General features: G+C 40.5%; 1 protein-coding gene across 1 annotated transcript; it reads right to left on the reverse strand.

Moving 5' to 3' along the window:
* Nucleotides 1-726: 726 nt before the first annotated feature.
* On the reverse strand, nt 727-20,749 carry PLK3 (polo like kinase 3). Its single transcript, XM_083361088.1, has 15 exons — nt 20,448-20,749; nt 16,349-16,456; nt 16,126-16,242; nt 14,308-14,437; nt 13,874-13,961; nt 12,038-12,133; nt 9,783-9,981; nt 9,140-9,266; nt 8,552-8,661; nt 8,290-8,407; nt 6,594-6,677; nt 5,502-5,664; nt 4,843-4,972; nt 3,350-3,460; nt 727-2,219 (listed from the first exon to the last, which is right to left on the reverse strand). Exons 1-15 carry the CDS (start codon nt 20,646-20,648, stop codon nt 2,025-2,027), a joined length of 1,977 nt encoding a protein of 658 aa, XP_083217214.1. The 5' UTR covers nt 20,649-20,749; the 3' UTR covers nt 727-2,024.
* Nucleotides 20,750-22,109: the final 1,360 nt, after the last annotated feature.

Here is a 22,109-nt window from a genome sequence, read left to right on the forward strand (position 1 = left end):
TAATTGGGTATTTAAAAATATTAAATAAAAATTATCCAGAAAGGGGGAAAGAATCTCCAGTGTGTTTACATGACAGGGCAAGAACCTAATCAAGGTAATTGATCACCTAAATTCCTCTGATGACCCATTGCCAGGCAAACTCAAGAAGCTCAGGGGGGTTGGGACTTCCCCAGGTTGGCCACATGCTTAGCCCTGGAGATGCACCTGACCCCTTCACAGCCAGCCTTCCTCAAAATGGTTAAAATAATCTTGCTGGGATCAGCTTTTGAATTTTAATACTATTTATTATCGAGTTGTTCATCTGGGATTTTATCTCATTGATCCAAGTTTGATAATAGATATTTTTGTGCTCTACTTTTCATGGGAATTGGCTATAAACTGGCATCTTTCAGGATATGCAGTAGAAAAATGAATATACTGCAATCAATAAACAGTAAATGTCTTTTGTCAGCGTCTCTGGATAATAGGCAGAAGAATGCCAGAAGTCTGAAAATTATTTGGAAATGCAGAGCACCCAATCTGTCCACCACTCAGATATTTGTTTCTTTGTACCAAAATACTGATGTAAAACAATTTTTGTGAAGAGCATACAGCATATTATAGCATGTGAGAATGTGAAATTATCGCTCTAAAGAAATCTGTGTGGTCATCTGCCTTTCACCGAGGTCCACAGTCAACTGGTTGCCACAAGACACTGTTTTGACACAAAATAAGCATTTCTTTGCTTTTATTAAAAATGTGTTTATTATAATCAAACTGCTGCATTTTGGGAAATATGGTGTGCGTGATTGATAGGACATGTGCAAAATAAATAGTTGGCATAAATACATAAATAAAGTTCTTTGATGTTCACACCATGTAGCCCCCACAGCTGAACAGTCTGTCAGGTTCAAAACTTCAAGTGGGCAGCTTCTATTTAAGCTGTTCAAGTCTGTGCCAATTTATCAGATCCCCTGCTGTACCCTGGACCGAAAAGCAGCCAAGAAATTGAAGCAAACAGGTCATTCACAGTTTCAGCAAAAAGGCATCCCATTTGCTTAATTAGTGTAATAGTTATATTACCCAACATGTCCTTTCATAGCTTCAAGTACTTCGCAGTAACACCAAAAGCCTGAATTGATCCAGATTTTAAGGCTGAACATTCAACGGTCTATTAACTACTAGTCCTTCCAAATTTGGAGGAGTTCCTTCTCTACCAGTTCTAGAGGACAGGCAATCGGCACTCTAGCCAACTAAAGTGGCTCAAGCATTTTTGTTTGAACTATATTATAGCTGGAACAAGAAGCTGTTTATCTGCTTTCACAGTAGAGAAGTCAGCCATGCCACAACTGCTTCCTTGCATAAGCTTTTTTCTTCTCTAGATAGCCACACCCAATTCACAGCTTTGGTCCATGAGTCAGAGCCAAGTGAAGCTTGGGTAGAAACGCACTCCCAGCAGTGTTATGCCAGTTTCCTGAGCAGATGATGGTAGTGTTGCAAGGATTTGAGACAACACATAAGTAAAGCCACCAATTTCTATATTTGTATTCCTCTTTCCATCTGGTACACCACTTTCCACACCAAATATCTAGTATCAGGCATTAGACCAAAAGCCTAGAAACCATCATAAAAAATATTTGTACTTTTTTCTTTACCCTGCACTGTACATAGTGTATGGAGCATAATTTCTCCACCCTTTCTACCCAGTGACACCATGTGCATAACCAATTATGCAATGATTGCACAGACATAAAACTTAAGGCATCTATCCCTACACCATTTTCCTGTGAACTGAAGCATTCACATCAAGCTGATGTTGTTGTGTGTTTTTTAAAAAAACAAGAAACACAATGATGCAAGGGATCCAGAATTGGGTGAATCCTGAGGAGTGGTTTGGAGCTACAGATGTGTGCAGATTTGAAGTTTTCCTTTTTAGAAAATTAGACATCGGAATGTTTTCACTATGGATGCCTAGAGTTGCCATCCTTTATGTTATTAACATATCCATCCTGAGGTGTTCCGGTGAGACTACACCATTTGCAGCCTTAAGCATCTGCTCGCTGTAGCAGTAGTTTGAGAATATACTTGAGCCGACGTTGAAGTTCTGGTGAACAACCCAGTTCTGCGATGCTGCTCAGCTTGTAAGTATAGGAATTCCTGTCACGGTTTATGTAGGTAAGGAGGCAGGAATGGTCAGGTTTGCTGAAGATCACCTTGGTATGATCGTTGTAAAAGTTAACCTATATAAAAAGAGACAGCACAATCCCTTTCTTAACACTCATCACTGATGGGTATTTAAAAGTATAGCATTTATTTTGGATTCTCCACGTTTATATTGCATGCATCTAGGTCAAGGGTCCTCAAACTTGGCCACTATAAGACTTGTGGACTTCAAGTCTTGGGAAGTCTTGCCGGCTGGGGAATTGTGGGAATTGAAGTCCACAAGTCTTAAAGTGGCCAAGTTTGAGGATCCCTGATCTAGATTAAGCACAAAGAACTCTTCTACAATTATAGACTGCTGTAGGCAACGTTCTATAACTTCAGCAGAAATAGGCCTGAAATTTTAGATCTGCTTTTTGGTGGATACCTTTTATATTATGTGGATTAAGCATATAAGGCTTTGCTGGACTTACTAAATTTCACCTCCTACTGAAAATTGGCAAGAAATTGAACAGCTACTATTTAGTGGCTTGCTACTAAATTCTGGCTGTATGATCTTTGTGGTTATGGAGATTGTAAAGAATATGCATGCCACGCCCTTGTTTAGCATATCTGCTAGGAGACTAGGAGACTTTGGCTGTAGTTTTCTTCCTCTGTTCCCTTCAGTTAAAACACTGGAAGGAAACAAAATGCAGAAGTTGAACTGAAGGGCTAGAAAACCAGATATACAGAAATGGGCCTACAGGTATCCAATATATGTTAAACTACCATGACAAACGTATATGCACTTATATCCTGCCTTTTCTCCAAGTCTAATAAGGTAGCAAACATGATTGCGCTGTGCAATATATAGGATTGAGGGGTTCCCACGAACCTCCTCATAGGCAACTCCTATCCACTGCAACATCAGTCTTTTAACAGAATATTGAAGGCACAGCCTTATATTTTCATGAGGAGGAAGGAGTGTTCGGTATGTTCACCACCTTGCATTATTTATAAAAATAGTAAAGGCAGGGAAGAAATAAAAACCTTCAAAAGATAAGCTACCTTTGGCATAGCATCTTCCTGTAAATAAAAATACTTCTCATGTCAGTTAACACGAAGGAGCCTTGGAAGTGTTTGGCATGAGAAGTCTGTCTAGAACTCTCTTAAGTAGAAGAGGGCGCAGGTCATAAATACTTTTACCTAAGGGACTTGATGCATCACACACCTGTAAAGTTCCATTGCTGAAAAGCATCAGTAAAGCCTGATTAGTCTTCACCCACTGTAGGAGCAGCATAGGCAGCTGTCCAGTCTCTTCTATGCTGGGCAAATCTCCACCCTTTGAAAAGAGGATAGAAAAGTTAGAAAAATGGACGAAAGAATGGTCAGTTCCTAACATTCCTCCTCATCTATTCTCAGCATTCCTACCCAAATGAAAATAAGTAATTCTCAGCTTCCACTGCAAAACAATACCTCAGGTACCTCAGTGATGGTGATGACCTATAAAGCCCTAAATGGCATGGGCCCAGATTATATACGGGAGTACCTTTTGCCGGCGTTAACTTCCCATCGTCCTGTGCGCTCCCACAGAGAGGGCCTCCTCAGGGTGCCGTCGGTCAGGGAATGTCGACTGGCGGCCCCCAGGGGGAGAGCATTCTCTGTGGGCGCGCCTGCCCTCTGGAATCAGCTTCCTGTTGAGCTCCGGATGGCTCCCGACCTTCGCTCTTTTCGCCACAACCTGAAGACTTGGCTATTTGAACTTGCTGGCCTGGACTGAGGGATTGGGGTTTTAGATTTTAAATTCCATATTTTAAATTTTAGAATGTGTTTTATTGCTTAGGGCTACTTGGTTTAATTTATTTTAATTTTTGTATATTATGTGCTGTATATTGTGTTTTAATTGCCCTGTACACCGCCCCGAGTCCTTCGGGAGAGGGGCGGTATATAAATCCAATTAAAAAAAATACCAGAAAACATATTTAAGAAAAGTCAGATTAGCAGAATTTCACTGCATTCTGCAGAATTTTAGTTAAAGCTTCATTACACCTGTGGAATAGGCATAGCCAGAAGGATAAGGCATCACATATGAGAACAGATCCAACAATGGGACCAGCTGATCAAACAGAAAGGAAGGGAGAGAGGGAGTGAGTATTTAACTATTCTCTTTATTTATTTATATTTATTTATATTGGGGCTTATATGCCGCCCTATCTCCCGAAGGACTCAGGGCGGCTAACAACAATAAAATACAAATAAGACACAAATATTAAGAAGAGATTAAACTATACCAGGCCCCAACTAAAACCAATAAAACGTTAAAACCATATTAAAACCCCTTATCATCAGTCCAGGTCGGCCTGTTGGAAAAGAAGTGTCTTAAAGGTCACGATGGAAGGACCGGAGGTCAGGGGCCATCCGGAGCTCCGAGGGGAGCTGATTCCACAGGGCAGGTGCCCCCACAGAGAAGGCCCTCCCCCTGGGGGTCGCCAGCCGACATTATCTGGCCGACGGCACCCTGAGAAGGCCCTCTCTGTGTGAACGCACAGGGCGATGGGAAGTCGTTCCTGGCAGCAGACAGTCCTGCAGGTATCCCGGGCCTAAGCCATGAAAGTATTATGAAAGATGCCTATCAACCTCTAGATGAAATGGTTAGAAAATTGGCAATTCCTTCTGCATTCAGAAACCAACACAGCATAAACATGAACATACGTGACATCTCACCTTCATGAGATGCTCCTCCATGTATGAAGCAAAGTACTGCAGAATCCCCATCTGTTCCTGTAGCTGTTCCGGAATTGCTGAAGTCGGGAAGGAGAAATGTTTGCTATTTGTCAGATTGTAATGTACTTTCCTAAAAGGCAAGAGAATGTAGTTAGATAGCAGTAGCCAGAAGCACCTTGGATCTATTACGATGTACAAATTATCTATGTATGGCAGAATGAAATGGAGAGGCGTCTCTTTTTTTTTTTGGCCATTCAACAATTTAGCATTGGTAACATCAACAATCCTGCCGTCTGACATGGGAGTGGAGCTCATAGCTCCTAAACAGGGCTTCTAATGTAGGGATAAATATTAAAAGATTTTTTAAAAATGCATATCAGGTCTTCTAGAGCATCCCAAGGGGGGAAAAAAAAGGCAAGCACAAATTGTTGAGCTACTTTAAGCAGAAAATGTCACTTTCCCTTTGTTGTGATCTTCTGGCTCATGTCTTCAGTTATCCATTATTTTATATTGCCTGTACTACCCAGTGATTATCATTCGGCACATAAGGCTGAGCAGGCCTTCCGCTGTAGTGAAGAGCTGATCCAAGTGCATTACCAGCCTCAACTATGTGCATATCCCTTCCTCAACTCCTCAATCAATCCATTTCTTCCACTTACTTCCAGTCAGCTGAGAGAGACATGTGAGTTCCATCATTGAAGAGGACACCAATGCTGTGGTTGGAGAGCTGGTAACCAAATCCGTACTTGTTGGAATAATCCACCCACTTGCTCACCCAAACAAAATGTTCATGGCAAGCCAGGGAAGCCGGGTTCGTCTCGGCTGGACAATGAATAAAAGATACTTATTAATTCAGGAGAAATTATTAGTATTAGATTAAATAATCCTCTTCAAAGGATTGTACTGAAGACAGAAAATATAGAAGGAGCAAACTAACATGGCTCCTCTTCCTCTTTCTTAACACCAGCCTCTAAATATGGAGAGTAAATATGTGAGCCAATAACTATTCCTTATTTATGAAGAACCACTCTCTTCCAATTCATGATCAAGTGCGAAAAGCCATTTGCACGTTCAGCAGGGAAAGCTCACATATAGAGAGCTCTATGATTTAGTCTCCACACAAGTTCAAATCCTTTGTAAAGAGCGTTTCAGCTCACATATAAGCCTTTGCATGCAAAAGGAGGCTTCCTTAGGGCAGTTTCAGCTGACACAAACATAACTGGAAAAACAGGGTTCGTCCTAGCTGCTTGCATGGTCAATTTTAATCTTGAATAGGATTACAATTTTCCAGGGTTCTAAGTCAGGGGTCCCCAACCTCCGGTCCGCAACCAGTCCGCACAAACAAGCAAAGCCCCATCCGCGGGATGCAGGCAGCACATAAAATCACGCCCCCTCCGGTCCATGGAAAACCTCCCTCAGCGGAACCGGTCCCTGGTGCCCAAAAGGTTGGGGACCTCTGTTCTAAGTCATAGTGAGAACCCCTAAGGTATCTCTCCCACTATGAATGGAGGGGGTGATATGGAAGATTAAAATATGCTCTTTTCCATTCAACCTCCTAGTGAACAGACCATGGGAATAAATACTCAACACTTGGGCATTAATGTTAAAAAGGACTGGGAGAGGGAAAAGTGTTTGGAGGTTACCACATAGAGCTTTATGCATCCTGTTTGATATTAACTTTCAGGAGAGAAGCTCTTTCCACATGGTCCACCAACCCATTCCGGATTTCTGAATTAATACCCTTTACTTACCTGATGGCATAATAGACAGACAGTTCTTCAGGAGCCCAACAGCAGATTCAATAAGAGCTGATGCTGTGACACACTCTTCAAATACTAGACAAAAGAAAAATAATGGCACAAGATGATTCCAGCTTCTATGGAGCAAGCCTAGAGAGATTCTTACTTGCGAAGCTAAAAATCTGAATATACCTGGTAGGGAAATTCATTTTTATTAGAAGATGATATAAAACTACGTCTGGTTCACCAAATTAATTAGGCTGAACTTCTTAAAGGTATACTAAGACCTTTTGCTACTCCCAGCCAGATCATGGCAGAAGACTCTGCCATGGAGACCCAGGTCTTTGGCAAGGGAGAGCCTTTGGCATTTTTATGCACCTCTTAAGTCCTTCCCAAATACATGGTGTAGTAGGCCAGAGGTAGGCAACCTCGGCTCTTTTATGACTCATGGACTTCAACTCCCAGAATTCCTGAGCCACCTGGCTCAGGAATTCTGGGAGTTGAAGTCCATGAGTCATAAAAGAGCCGAGGTTGCCTACCCCTGGTATAGGCAGATTTTGTTTGATATTATTGCAGGATGGAAGCTGTCCAAGTAAAGCTGCATTTTAAATTGACTGATGATTTTGTCAATGACAATGGTGTTCAGATGGCGCTCCAGATGTTTTGGGGTAGTAACAATAGCACTAGTTGCCTTGGGTACAATCTTTGCTTTCCATTGGCACAGTCATTCTAAACTATTTGTAGGTCCTTTGTATTTAGTTGATATTTTTCTCAATTTCTTTCTTTTCTAGTCTGCTGTCTCCAGGTTCTGCCATGTCCACTTCCAAACTTTTTGTCTTTCTTAATAGTTGTTAAGTCTGGGGTGCTAGACTTGATCTGTTTTAAATTTTAAAGTCCCAGAGCAATTTAGCTTCTTTATTTTCTATTATTTTATTTGTTTTGTGATCCTACCACTTGTTGCTTGCAGACAAATAGTATTTCTTCCAGATATTCCAATGCAACATCGTTGGTACTTTGTCATGCCACTGTTTGTGATTAGTCTGTGCAATTTTCTTCAGCAGCTAACGAGATGGTCCACTTCAGCTTCTTTTCAGAAGCAGCATTTGCTGTCTAATGCTGTCTTCTCAGGACTGGTTTTGTATGAATTTGTTCTCAATACTTGGACTTGTGCAGCCAGCATTAGCTGCACAAGAAAGTTTCTTCAACTTTCCTGCCCTTAACTATTGCCAGGTCTTTTTGTTACTTGTTTGCTATACTGGCCTTGCTATACTTTGCTATACTTACTATACTAGCCATGTAATACTTTGCTTTGTCATGTGTCTTGTATTCTTCATTTGGTCTTTTCCTGTAGGCCAGTTTGATTTCCCCAATATTTAATAAACCTTCATGATGAATTAGCTTCAGTGCATCTTCTTCACTGTCCCATGTTCCTTGACAAGTATTATCCTATATCTAAGAAAGGCCAGGAATACGTTTTGGTTCTGCTGTTTGACTAATAGCTACCTTGAGTGTCCAATATTATGAGTCATCTGTTCAAATTACAATCCTGATCTCAGGTATTTGCAGGTCTACTGCTACCAGTGACCTCTTTCTTGCTGGGCTTAATCCACTTATCCAAGTTTGAGTAAGTTTAAAGATAGCCACTTCTCATTGGGTAAACATACTCTGAGCATCAGCACATCCTATTGGAGATAATGGCAATTCTCACCTTCACAGCTACTAGCTGTTGTCCCACGAATGAATCTGGAGATGGACTTCTGTGAACCCTCTTCAGCTAGGGTCTCTGTAGGGCTGGAGCTAGGACTCTGACCATTCAGAGGAGTGACCTTAAAAAAAAAGCCATTTCAGTCTATATCCTTCTATCCATCCAATCTTTTACTTCTTGTTAATTTCAGCGTACACCATTAATCTTTTTTTCTTCCCCTTCTGAAAGAGCCAAGTGATTAACCAAGTTCCTAAAGTTAACTTACTTCATTTCCATCCACAGTTTTGTGACTTATTTGCCTACAGATAGAAGTCTTTACAAGGCCCGATACTAGCTTAGAGATGTCATCTTTCTCTTCAGAAGAAGCCTTCTTAACTGTGGGGGGGAAAAAATTCAGAGCAGTTATGTAACCGGCAATCCTATAAGTGACAAAATGGATTTAAGAATGATAATATCTATATGAGATTGTGTTAGAATCAGAAATCTACCTTCAGCCTGACCACAATTCTATCCCAAAAATGATAATATAGGAATAAATAAATAAATAAATAAATATAGATGATGACATAGCCAATTTTACAGCTCCCTTCTCCATTATTTATATTTCAAGTATCGTATAGTAAATTGTTAAAAATAACTTGTCTGTTGCCAATTCTAATACTTTTAGATTTCCAAGACATGCAGAGGCAACACCCAAACCGATTATAATTAAATATTAGTCCTTGGTCCAAGACATGCAATCAAAAGGGCCACAAACTAACTGAATAGGCTAGGCATGCTACTACTTTTTGTCCAATACATTTGTATGATTTTAGGAAGCATGTCATACACTGGGACACAGTGCAGAACTCACCTTTGGACCTTCTTTTCCCAAAAAGTGTCTTTGTGACCTTTACCAAAAGGCTCTTAGCAGGATTGGGGGGGCTCAGTTCAGGTGCCATCATGCAGCAGCTGGGTGGGAGCTTATCAGGTGTATAGGCCTAGAAAGTTAAAAATAATTAGTAAAATCAAACTAAACGTCAGAACAGAAAGCATTCATTACATTACATTTTCCCAGCTTTTTCAGAACTCTCATGCATGTTTGAGATTGGGCCATTTTCATCAAATCTTCCACAGTCATAGGTTTTAAAACTCTGCAGAAGGTTCTGATTTAAGAGGCAAGAATGTAACCATCAGGTTGTTCAGAAAACAAAAGCCAGAGCCAAGAGCAGAATCGTGTGAGTGTTAATTAGAAGCAGGATGTAATTATCTAAATTACAATCCAGGCAAGATTCCAGGAGCTCACGCCCTTAGTAATAGGGGCAGTCATGTTCTTGCGCTGCTAGGGCCTCAATCATGGCTTCCCCTGAAGACTTTGCCTCTAGAAGGACAGTGTCCAAGCAAAAAGACAGAGATACAGCTACCAATAGTATATACTTTGCAAAAGCCCAGTTTGTGGTCCTGGCATCCCTGCGCCAAAGTTAAAGTAGTGCACTTTTGATGGGACTGCCACTCACTTTAGTGAAAAACTCATGGTCCAAAATTTCTTCCAATGTGAAGCGTTCCTGCGGATTGCGTTTCAAGATGCCAGCGAGAAGGTTTTTGGCCGATATAGAAAGGAAAGGAGGAAGCGTGTACGCAACATGTTTGATGCAACGGTAAGTCTCCTTGAGATCTGAAGTCTCAAAAGGCGGGTTTCCACATAGTAAAGTGTACCTAAGGAGTGAGAGGGAGAGAAAGAGGAGAGGGCAAATGAAGAGTGCTAAGGAGATTGAAGGATACCACTTCTCTGCAGTCAGCACTGACAGGCTCTCTATTAGCACTTGACTCAGCAGCAGCCATGGAGGAAGTTTATGTTAGACAACACCCAGGCTTAAGTTGTCTCTGTAATCAAGCTCATGAGACATTGCTATTCCTCCAAGTGCCTGCAGACCGGAGGCACATCCGGCTGGCAGATGACAGCACTCCTCCATGTGATCAGAGCTAAAGAATCTCTTCGGAACTAAACTTTTCTGGAATGAATCTGAGCTGAAGCACAGGGAGTTCTTCTCTTAAAAGGGATCTTCTCAGTGAAGATCCCTCTCAGTGAAGATCCCTCTCCCCTTTCTCAGCATTTAGAAGCACATTTTCTATATGTGCTGTGTAAACAGGAAACTGTGGGTAACCAAAGCAAAGAAATCTAAAGGCTCAGACTGTTTTTCAAGATACTCCGGAAAACTGCTGAATACCACCTGAGTTAAACAGTTACCCTGCGTGTAACAGACAGGCCACTTTTTTCCATCTGTTTTGCAGAAATTAAAAGCAGATCATCAACGTTTAGTAACAGCACTAATGCTTTGAGTTTTAGAGCGGAGTTATATACATCGACGCTTACAATACGTGAATCACACACAGTTTAAACTACACGATCTACACACAGTCTAGATCAGGGGTAGGCAACCTCGGCTCTTTTATGACTCATGGACTTCAACTCCCAGAATTCCTGAGCCAGCTGGCTCAGGAATTCTGGGAGTTGAAGTCCATGAGTCATAAAAGAGCCGAGGTTGCCTACCCCTGGTCTAGATAATCACCTAAGCTTTTTCTTGAGGCTAATTTTTATAGACTGCAGGCACAATGAAATTAGACTGTTATGGAGACCTGGCATATTTGGCATCAACTAGGGAAAGTGGATGCACTTTGTCATCAACTCCTTTTAATACCCTCAGGGAAACATTTTTGGACAACCATTTGTCTGAAATAGCATAGAGTCCAAATGAGCAGGAAGTTGGACTAGAAGAACTCCAGGGTCCCTTCTAACCCTGTTATTCTATTACGTTTCATCAGAACACTGTATGTTACACACATATGGAAGGAGTATTAAGATTTGCAGAAACCAAGAGAGAACTAAAACAGGCCTCATGCAAGTTACTGCCTCCATGTTTATGTTTATGTTTATTGGACTTATATACCGCCCTTCTCCCGTAGGACTCAGGGCAGTTCACAAAGTATTTAAAATAACAATACAAATTACAAAAGTTAAGAACAATTAAAATAATTAAATTTAGTCCTTGAATAAAGTATAAAACCCCTGTTAAACTCCAATTAAAACCCAATTAAAATAAAATTAAAATTAAAATTCTCAGTCCTGGCCGGAAAGCTCAAAGAGCCAGGTCTTCAGGTCCCAGCGGAATGAACAAAGGTCAGGGGCAGTCCTGAGCTCTACGGGCAGCTGGTTCCAAAGGGCAGGAGCACCCACAGAGAAGGCCCTCCCCCTGGGTGTTACCCACCGGCAATCTTTTGCTGGCGGCATCCTGAGAAGGCCCTCCCCGTGGGAGCGCACAGGACGAAGGGAGCTTGATGCCGGCATTTTGACATGGGCTTATATGGAACTCAAGAAAGTCATTGATTTATATATCCCATTGCCAGCTGTTTGTCAAAGCTTGGGGGGAGGGTCATATAATGCTATTTCATGATTACTTTGCAGTTTCCCCATAATACTCTGCTGAAACTGGATTTAGTGGCTAGAATTTGGCCTTTTGCCAAATTCTATTTTGCCAAATTCTATTCATTTTACTAGAATTTCTATTCAGGTACTTGGAATGTCTAACTTTTGGCCTAACTTTTAACTGACAAAACCTAAGCGGATTTTTAAATGGTGTTTTATATATACATGTGCGTGCACCTATTAATGCTTACTATTTCATTTTATTTACCCATTTGAAAGAGCAGATCTGTACAAAAGCCATGCTGCAGAAGCAAATAATCGACTGTAAAGTTTGAGGTCTAGACTTACATGACACAACCCAAAGACCATACATCTGATTCTGGCCCATGTCCTTGTCGCACTAGCACTTCTGGAGCAAGGTAATTTGGAGTGCCACAGATAGTCCTAGAGAACAAAAGTACATAGTATGAGACAATGAACCAAGCATAACATTTCTGCAACTCCCTTTTGTTCTTTCTATTCATCCGGGCAAAATACTTATTATGCTAAGGGACATATTTTCCCAACTAAGTATATAAGTTTAATAAAATAAAATAAATAAAAAATAAAACTTAGTACCCTTCATGTAGTCAGGATAGCTAGAATTTTCAGCTAGTTCTTCTTAAGGGTATACATTTAGAGCAGACATGTCAAACACAAGGCCCGGGGGCCGGATCCGGCCCGCGAAGTGGTTTCATGTGGCCCGCGAAGCCATCCTGGAAACAGTGAGGGAACGGCCCCCACTGCCTTGGCCCTGGCCCAGACCCTCCTTCTGCCAGAGACCCTCAGATCTGTCCCACTCCTGCCTAGGCCCCCATAGGCACCCTTGATGCGAACGATGTAGAGCTGGCCACGCCCACCCAGTAGGCCATACGCACTCTAGCCATGGCCACCCAGTAGGCCACGCCCACCCTGGCCACACCCACCCGGCCCCTTGAGGGCAACCGCAATGCTGATGCGGCCCTCAATGAAATTGAGTTTGACACCCCTGATTTAGAGGGTAAAGGTAAGTAAAGGCAATGATCCTGCTGCTTCTGCTGCCACCACCACATAGCAGATCCAGTAAATAGGACTGAAGTGTCCCCCCCCACACACACACACAAAATAGCCTCCCAAATTAGCCAGGTATTTGCTAAACCTAAGTTATCAATACCGGGAAAAAACACAGTTCCAGTAAATCCAAAATGAGCCTTTTAAGAAAAAAAAATATATAACAAGCTATTTTTTATTTTAAAATTCCACTACTGCTAGGGCTGACTTTTGTTTAGCTATAACTTGATCCATTCATGGTTAGGTCTTAGGGAAAATTAAACTTTTCATCAAGGGTGCAAGAAAACAAAACATGGTTTGACATTTTTTATTTTGTTGTTTCTTTTATTCTGCAGCTGGGCTTCAGAAACCTTCCTTCTTCCAGCCATTTCATAAGTCATACGAACGCATTGCTTTGTTCCACGAACAGGACGTGCAAGAAGCTTTTTTCACAACTCCCCAGTGAGGAAGTATGAGCCTTCTGCACCTAACAACCTGTGATAGGAGACTGACACTGCTTTCCCACTAATACTCGTTTCTGACGGGCACCAACTGCCAACGTTTGCACAAAGAGTAACACAATATAAGATTAGCCATTGTTCCCCTCCATGGAGCAAACCACAAGGTCTCAGCCTTAGACATTACTACAGGCACCACATTGTTTCTTCGGTGACCAAGTTCCAGGCTGATGCAAAGGAGTCTATTTCAAGTCCCTTGGTCCCTATTGCACTCAGATTCTTCCCCTCCCCCAACACACAGCTGCAAAAAGAATGAAGCACCAGGACAATAAAGCTCTGTAAAAAGAAGACCCTTCACCCAAACTTAGAATGAAAAGTGGATTAGAGATGGCAGCATAAGAACATAACCCCAGAGGAATACAGTAGGGACTGACAACATGGGCCTGCAAATACTAATATTTGCATCAGTTCACCCCTTCTAAGAGTAACCCTCATAGTCTCCTTTGAAAAAACAGAATTTGGAACATCCAATAAAAAATCTCCTGATTTTCAGTCTTGCAGGGCCTAGAGAAGGGTTAGGCAACTGGGGGATATTATGCAATACAGCAAAGACCTGAGAAATTGCTGATGCCCGGCGTAAAAATGTTGAGCCACTTACTTTTTCCTCTGGTCTGCAGGCTCCTGGCGAGCAGCCAAACCGAAGTCACCGACTTTCAGTTCCATATTTTCATTGATGAAAAAGTTACCTGTAGCAGACATTATTTCCTTAGTTAATATTACCTATTTCCTGCCTTTCTACCTCAAAATCTGATATTAAGAGAAATATTCCCAGAGATCACACTTGGCTTCTAGGCCAAGAAGTTCCTAATCCTATCTAAGTGCCATGTAAATAAAAAAAAAGCTTAAAATGAATGTACGTTTTAGCATTTAGAATCTCAGTTTTTACTTTTTTAAAAAAAAAGAGAGAGAGAGAATTATACGGTGTCTCCTTAAGGCAATCTCATTCTCAAAACAAGTATCGTAGTTAATATGTTAAGATATATTTTTGGCATATTTTACTCATGAGTAAGAGAGCAGCTGTGCTGTACATACCCAACTTGAGGTCTCTGTGTAAAATGCCTTTAAGGTGGAGGTATTTCAAAGCAGAGATTATTTGTTTGAGGTAATACCGAACCTCTGGTTCCAGGAGGGTATGGCGGGACTTCCAGATATGTGCCAAAGACTAGAACAAGACATAATTAATCATAAAGAGGCTATAAGCAGACTGCTGTTTGGCGCATTGTTCATAACTCAAGTTCAAATCCCTACTCCTCCATGAAATTCAGGAGTCAATGTGAGCCAGTCATTAATCTAATCTAATCTAATCTGCTCCACAATTCTTCAATTTGGTGAGATGGAACACTTTAAGCCCTACTGGTGGTTGATGGCAGAAAAAGACTGATAAATACATAGGAGATAGACATGAGTGTCCCAGTTACCGATGAAACTCATGACCAGTAAAGGATTAGAAAGGGCTTCTCCTCAATCTTTTACATATCAGACATGGGCAAATTTGGGTACATTAGAGTTTGTTATATTGTACTATCTTATTGACAACATTGGTCATGCTAGCTAGAGATGATAGGTATTGAATACATTAATATATTCAATACCTATGTTGCTACTGAATACCTATGTTGCTCCTCTCTGTGCTAACACTGCATGCTCCCGAAGTCAGTCTAAAATGTTCTAATTCAAGTATGTTTCCATTTGATGCTAAACCCTCCTCCCGTCTATATCTCTCAGTGAACTTATGATGGTATCTATATGTGTTTCCATTTTATTCTGACCACAAATAAAATTCATGCAATGTTTCCATGTCCACTTTCCAAAATACAAGAGAGTCAAATTACTAGAAATTTTATCTTATGAGTGTAGTGAAATATGCTAAAATGTATATGAACTGCATGAAGAACATTTGGTATTATACCTCAAGAAAGTTCATCAAAGAAATTTTCAAATCTTAATAGCCAATTCTAGCAAAGGTCATTCTTGTCTTAAGCAATGGCATGAATTCTGATATAACATCTATAAACACTATTCCAACAAGTAATCCTTGCTGGACAGTTTAATACCTATTTTGATGTACCCCAGAGCAACTGAAGTCATTAAAATGCCATAAGATGACATTGTTTATATGAAAATAAAGTGCAAATAAAGAACAAGTAACTAAAAATAGAACAAGCGCTACTTGTGGTAGTCTCAATGTCTATACTGAAAATACTTCCTATGACAGATTTTTACAAAGAACATTTTTATCACTCTAAGAATACTTTCAAGGAGGAATGAATTTAGGAAGACAAGCAGGAAGCATCAAAGTGGCAAGCTGCAATACACACCTCCAGTATTGGTAAGCAGCCTAGAAGGGCACATCTTTACTGTCAAGGATGTATTGAATATCTATGGTTCTCAACTCTCTTAAGATATATGCTGCCAACAGTATTACCGCCCTTCCTCTTTCTTCTATTTGTTAAAATCTAGCATTGGCCCCTTTGTTTTGCTCCTATAATGAATCTTATAGTATTCTATCATTTCCAACACATAACAGAAAAATCACATCTACATTCTCCTATGGATGTGATAGTTATAGCTTATAAATTATGCCCTGTCTGGAACAAGGATTCAGTGCTATCATCTTGCATGGTCCATTTCTGTTAGTTAGTTCACAATGCTACAAAATGTTTTTGCTTCAGCTGGTCATGTGATAGCAGCCCTAGTTTCACTGCCCGGCTCTGATGAAACAATAATGGTCAGAGACTGTTAAGACATCAAAAGAACACACATATTTGTAAAAGGAGAAGGCTACAATATAGTAAAACATGCTTCAGGGAACACACAAGGTTCAGAGACAGAAAGTAATTTAGTACTCACTTTCCTACTACAATGCTCAAGGAAAATATAAATGTTGTCTGCATCTTCAAAATGATGTGAGAACTTCACGATATGTTTGTGATGCAAATCTCGGTGTAGTTCAATTTCATTGATGATCTGAAAGAGTCACCAGGAGGATTACAATCTGCAAGTTCAGAACCAACGTCCAGCACAAGGTGATTACTTCACTTATTCTCAGCCTGCTCAGGCCTCAGTCACATACCTTCTCACGTTGGTGTGGTTTAGCCACTCTGCTGTGAGGGATAACTTTCACTGCATACATTGTGTTGCTTGAGAGGTCAATCGCTTCATAGCATCTTGCGAATCCCCCCTGCCAATCAAGAAGCAGAAATTACCTATGTATACTGCAGGAACTTCCCAATTTTTCCTTGATGCACAAGTAAATGATTGGAAGGCACTTTTCCAAGACACCCACATTATTCTGAATATAATATTCATAAAATTCTGAACATAAGATTGTAGTCAAGGTTCTTGGCCATTCTTACTTTTTTTTAAAAAAACCGCCTACCCTACCACCTGAATGGCCTATATGCTAATTTGCAAAATTAGCCAATGTACCCATTGTTAAAAAGCCTCAAAGAGGAATAACCGGCAGGAATATTGTCAAAAAGATTAATTTCTGTGATAACCTATTTATAATAATAGCAGATTTTCTCAGACCTCCTGCTTTTAGTGACAGCACTGAGCACTAATATACGGACCTAAAACTCCAAGATAAATACCTTGTCAATGGTACGAGTACATAACTGCATAAGTAGGATGAGGTCACCTAGATATATTCTAGCCCATGTTTTATGTCAAGCTCTGATACTTTGTGTTAGAAAGATGTGAAAATGTGTCCAAAACTTTTGCCCACATTTGTCTCCTCATTGTACCTATGACTCAAATGCGCAGCAAATTTAAATCAGTTGGAGATGAGCACAGTTCAATACTCATATTCTGGCTCATGGTCATTCAAATTTTAACCACAAAACAATTACTTTTAAACAGCAAATATAATGGTAAGAAACCTAGAAATTGAATCCTATGATAAATAACTAAAATAACTGGGATTACGTGGGTTGGAGAAAAGATAAGTCTTCCTTAGATACTGTATCCAAAAAAGCAAATTTAATTTTTAGAAAGTTATTGGTGGCAGCTTGCTGACAGTAAAATAGTATGTTCCAGAAGATAATATGCTTCTTGGAAGGCATTCAGCAGAAGTGGGTGGCTAGAGATACTCAATGCAGATTCTCACACTGAGACCTAAATCTTCAAGCTCTTGTTCCAAATTTAAAAACAACATGCTTGATGTGCTGACTACACAATCAAATATTTACTTTCTTCTAATGTTTCTCAGGAATGTGCAGGTACAAATTTGGTAAATTTGATCCAGCAATTTCAAATATACTATTCTTTCTCTGTTAGGCATTTTTTTTAGGATATAATTTTGCCTACGGCTGTTTCACTTCAGTCACTGGCAGGCCTTTTTTTTTTAACAGAATGGCTAAGCCCTGTTCATATGACACCCAGAGCAAAATTACTATCTAGACAGGTTTTTCAAGCAGCATAGAAAGTACAAGCTTGGCTGCACCATACTCCTTTGTTTGAAATAGCTTCATGCCTAAACAACATTTTGGCCAAGACAAACCAGTTTCTCTGCAACAGAGAATCCTGGTTTGGGTATTGTCTTTACAGAAGCAATTTAGGCTGGTATCATCAAAAAGAGTTACCAATAGACAGCAATTAGAAAACAAGTATTTCACACAATGCCACATTCGATGCAAAAGATTGTTTTTCCTGATATTAGATGAAAGTATCACTATAGCCAACAGATTTTTCACAAGACACACTGCTTTGTATAATGTAGAACAAACAGAACCAAAAGTTGCACCCCTTCTATCTTTGGAATGCGATCAGTTTTCCTGGCAGAGATCTCCCGCATAAATGCTGCTGTTTTCTCCAATCCATTTAGAAAACCAGTTATGTACACATTTTGTATGACCAAAAAAGAAAATATATTTTAAGCAAAACATTCTTGCTCATTATATATACATCTTAACTCTCTGTATCCAATAATATATAAATCAGCAGCAGTCACAATCATATATTCAGTTAAATAACAGCCTTATAGCATCTTAAATGTAACAAATTCCTTTTTATTGCATAAGCTCCTGTGGATCACAGTGTGCTTCATCAGATGCATGGATCATTGTCACAAACGCAGAGTACATTCTGACTCCATTAGGACAAAAATACAGAAACAGCCATTATCAAAACAGTGGAAGAACGTGACATAGACCTATATGTCATAGACCTATTAAATCCACTTCTAGGTACATCCTTTAAAAATTAAATGTAAGCTTCCATGAGTTATGCAGTAACTTTGTAGTGCAAAACCAGATTAAGAAAACATACAAAAATTCTTTGATTGGAATTCATCCTTAGTTTATTTTCACAAGGACACATTGCTTCTTTATTGCTTCATGAATACTAAAAGTCAACTGTTTCTAAAGAAAGCACTTTTGAAGCCTCAAAATACTAGAAAAAAGAGTGGGTTCAGGCATGGCACTAAATCAGTGATTTATTTAAAAAAAAATAACACAGCTCAGTGGAGAATATCATAGTCACATTACAAGTATAGATTCCACAGCCTCCATCAGCAAGCAACATAGCCTTTTTCAATGTGATGCTACTAAATACATTGAAAATTAATTCCTAGCATTCTCAGCAAGCAAAAGTTTTCAGTCACACTAGCTATAAATCCCAAGGCTTGAAGTCCTATTCAACTGGAGAACAAATATAATGGACTGCCTATAGATTCAAGCTATTCCTATTGAGTAACCTGTCTCAGCATGAAAGAGTCATATGAGGATACAGTCCTCTAAATGCCTTTGGCACTGATGCCCCACCTTCTCTCTGGGATGCTCTGGGTAGCTTATAATGAGATAACCCTCAGAAGTCTGAGGATTAGGTTAAGCTCATAATTTAAAAAAACTCCATAATCATAATTCAAATCAAGGCCACCCAGTCCCAAATCCAATTTTGTGCTGGCTATTTTTTTTAACCAGAATTTATAACCCATTTATAACCCATGGAGATGGTCAGCATATAAATTAAATAATAAAAAATTGGAGGCCTAGTATGTGGAACATATTTATCTGAAGAATTCTAAACCCAGAAATTTTAGCTATCAAAGCTGAATCGAGTTTTCAGTCTTCATAAGCCAGAAATCCATTGGCATCCCGCTACCGTCTAACTACACTGTATTAGATTACACTTGTTTGCCAGTTTTGTTCTATTGTTGTGAACACTTATATTACTATGTTTTTTTTGCTTAACCATCGTTTAACCATGGTTTACAGTTGGTTTTTAACACAATACTAAACAAAAAGTCATGTAAATTACTAGAGGTTGGCCAGTGGGTCCCTAACTGTCTAGTTTCTGCTAATCCCTAGTCAGTCAAGAGAGAAATTCTCTGCTAAGGTCAGTCTTCACAACCCCCCCTCCCAAAAAAAACCCCATAGTTGTATAAAATTTGCTTGCTCGCAATTAATTAAATAAATTCTTCCAACATCAAACAAGCTAACCATAAGAACCGATTCCCATACTGTAAGCTAGTTAGACTTCAGCGTCTTGTGAACACAGCCATTAGCCTACAAATCCTTTTCCCAATCAACAAATTATTTGCAGGGCAGAGGGAGAAGCAAACTATCATCTATCGTGTATAACAATACGACTAGCAAACCAAACCAGGCCCGAACTCCAAAAAAATAAATAAAATCCTCTTATAGAAATAATGGGAAATCTCTGACGCTTTCAAGGGGAAGAAGGGAGAAGAGCACACAGGCCCGGCGGCAGGGGGTAGAGAGAAGAACCAGATCATATCAGATCCCTCGCCACCCAATGGGGAGAGCACAGCGGGAGCCTTGCCCAGACAGGCCTGCCTCGGATCAACCGAATCTCGCTGGGAAGGAAGAGCCTCAATCAGGACGGGAGAAAAACCCAGGCCGGTGGAAGAAAAGCTTTCGGAGGGCAAGCGCGAAATCAAAACGCTTTTTTTGCTCCCCCATCACAACGACAACCCTCATTTGCCACAATGATTCTCACGTGCAATAATCCTTCCCAACGTAATCCACTTCTCCTTTAAATCCTTTCTCCTAATCGCGAACGCGGCTCAATTCAGCCCTTTCGGCGGACCGAAGAGAGGCCAGCTTGGAGATCATCCCTCGGACTCAAGGATGGCAGAGCCGCCCCCCGCATCGCGATCGCTCCGTCCGGCCGAACCCTTCCTACCCGCGGCGAATAACAACCGCACGTACCTTGCCGAGCAGGCGGCCTTTGCTGTAGGATCTGCCCGTGACTGGGTCGCTAATCATTCGGGTGGGTTCGGCCGGTCTAGACGGCTCCACACGGATGGATTTAGGCGCCTCAATCGCGGGAAACGAAGGTTTGTACGGATCCGAGGCCATAACGCGGTCGTTGAAAGGATGAGAGGGGGGGAAACAAATGGGCTCCATCATAGCTCGGCTCCTTCACTCCCTTCCAGGAGGGAAGCAGTCGGCCCGCGTCCCGGCGCGTCTTCCCAAGCGCTCACAAAGACACGTGTCGCGCCGGCGGAGGAAGTTTCATCTACGCTTTCTGAGCCCACAGTCAGGGAATCCCGATACTTTTATCAATGAGTGCGTCTGACGTCATCGAATAGGAAACCCCTCCCGCCAACTAGAGGGCGGGAATGAGCCACTTAAAGAACCCGTCACCTCTCCTAAAACAAAAGAGAGATGCAAAATATTCCATCCGTTCTCTGGAAGAGCAAAAAGGTTTTTTTAAAAAAAAAACAACAACAACAACACCGGAAAGCTGTATCGACGGAAACTAGAGACAAAACTAGAAGTGTCGCTTACAGTTGCCGGGGAAAGTTTAAAGGCCGGCTGGAGTTTTTTCCATCTAGGTCAAGGGTAGGCAACCTCGGTTCTTTTATGACTCATGGACTTCAACTCCCAGAATTCCTGAGTCAGCATAGCTGACTCAGGAATTCTGGGAGTTGAAGTCCATGAGTCATAAAAAAGCCGAGGTTGCCTACCCCTGATCTAGGTCTTAGGAGCCCTGTTTTAACGCGGGAAAGCAGCTGCCATCTTCGAGATCTGAAAAAACAGATTTTGTAGACGTATGGGACGAAGCTAAAATTCTGCATTTCCAAGAGCGCTGCTGATTTGATTCTGCAAGTTGCAAAAACTGAAACGTAAATCATGCACATGTATTTAATTAAACTTAGAATATAGCAGGTCAGGTGGACACAGTAGATTCACACATCTCACTAAGCTGTAATATAGTTTGTTTCTTTTTCACTTTGTGTATTCCAGAAACCCAGCTATTGTGGTTGGTAAACAACAGCAGTAGTGTGAATTAACTGCTGTGACTTAATCGTGGTTTATTCAAGTAAGCATGGTTAAAGAATTGTGGTTTAACATAATATGTAAACCTGATCCCAATTAAGTTGTAAATAGCGTTCACATGATACCTTTGGCCATGATTAGCTTTAGTGTACTCAGATCATCTGGCTATATTTATGCGATACATTAAATTATAAACTATTCACATTGGCTGGATTATATTACAATATGGCTAAAACTCACCAGGCTAGGCTAAAATAAGGTTGGCAAGTCAATGACTCATATGAACCCAGGCCTGAGTAACTTTGAGCCATTCACTACTTCTAGCCTAACCAGCTGGGGCTAGTTTTTAAAACCAGAAGACAATAATTGTATTGGATACAGATTAGAATCATTATCTAATAATTAGGCTAGATTTCATGTAACTTAAAAGAACGTGGTATTGGATATGCAACTGATGTGCAACTGTTTCCAGATAAGTATTTATAGTGGAATGTGTATTGCTCATTCACTTATATTTTACACGGCCTTTATGATGGTATTTAGTTGTAATTCACTATATTTCCACAGTTCTATTTTTATCTGATTCAC

This window comes from Vipera ursinii (assembly GCF_947247035.1).
Source record: "Vipera ursinii genome assembly, chromosome: 3".
NCBI classification, from domain to species: domain Eukaryota; kingdom Metazoa; phylum Chordata; class Lepidosauria; order Squamata; family Viperidae; genus Vipera; species Vipera ursinii.

Excerpts from the sequence above, each read along its gene's own strand:
- PLK3 (XM_083361088.1), bottom strand. The coding sequence starts at position 20,648 with ATGATGGAGCCCATTTGTTTCCCCCCCTCTCATCCTTTCAACGACCGC. Across the intron at positions 16,243-16,348 it reads AACCACACCAACGTGAGAAG|ATCATCAATGAAATTGAACT; the intron begins GTATGTGACTGA and ends TGACTCTTTCAG. Across the intron at positions 2,220-3,349 it reads TCAGCAATGGAACTTTACAG|GTTAACTTTTACAACGATCA; the intron begins GTGTGTGATGCA and ends CTTTTTATATAG.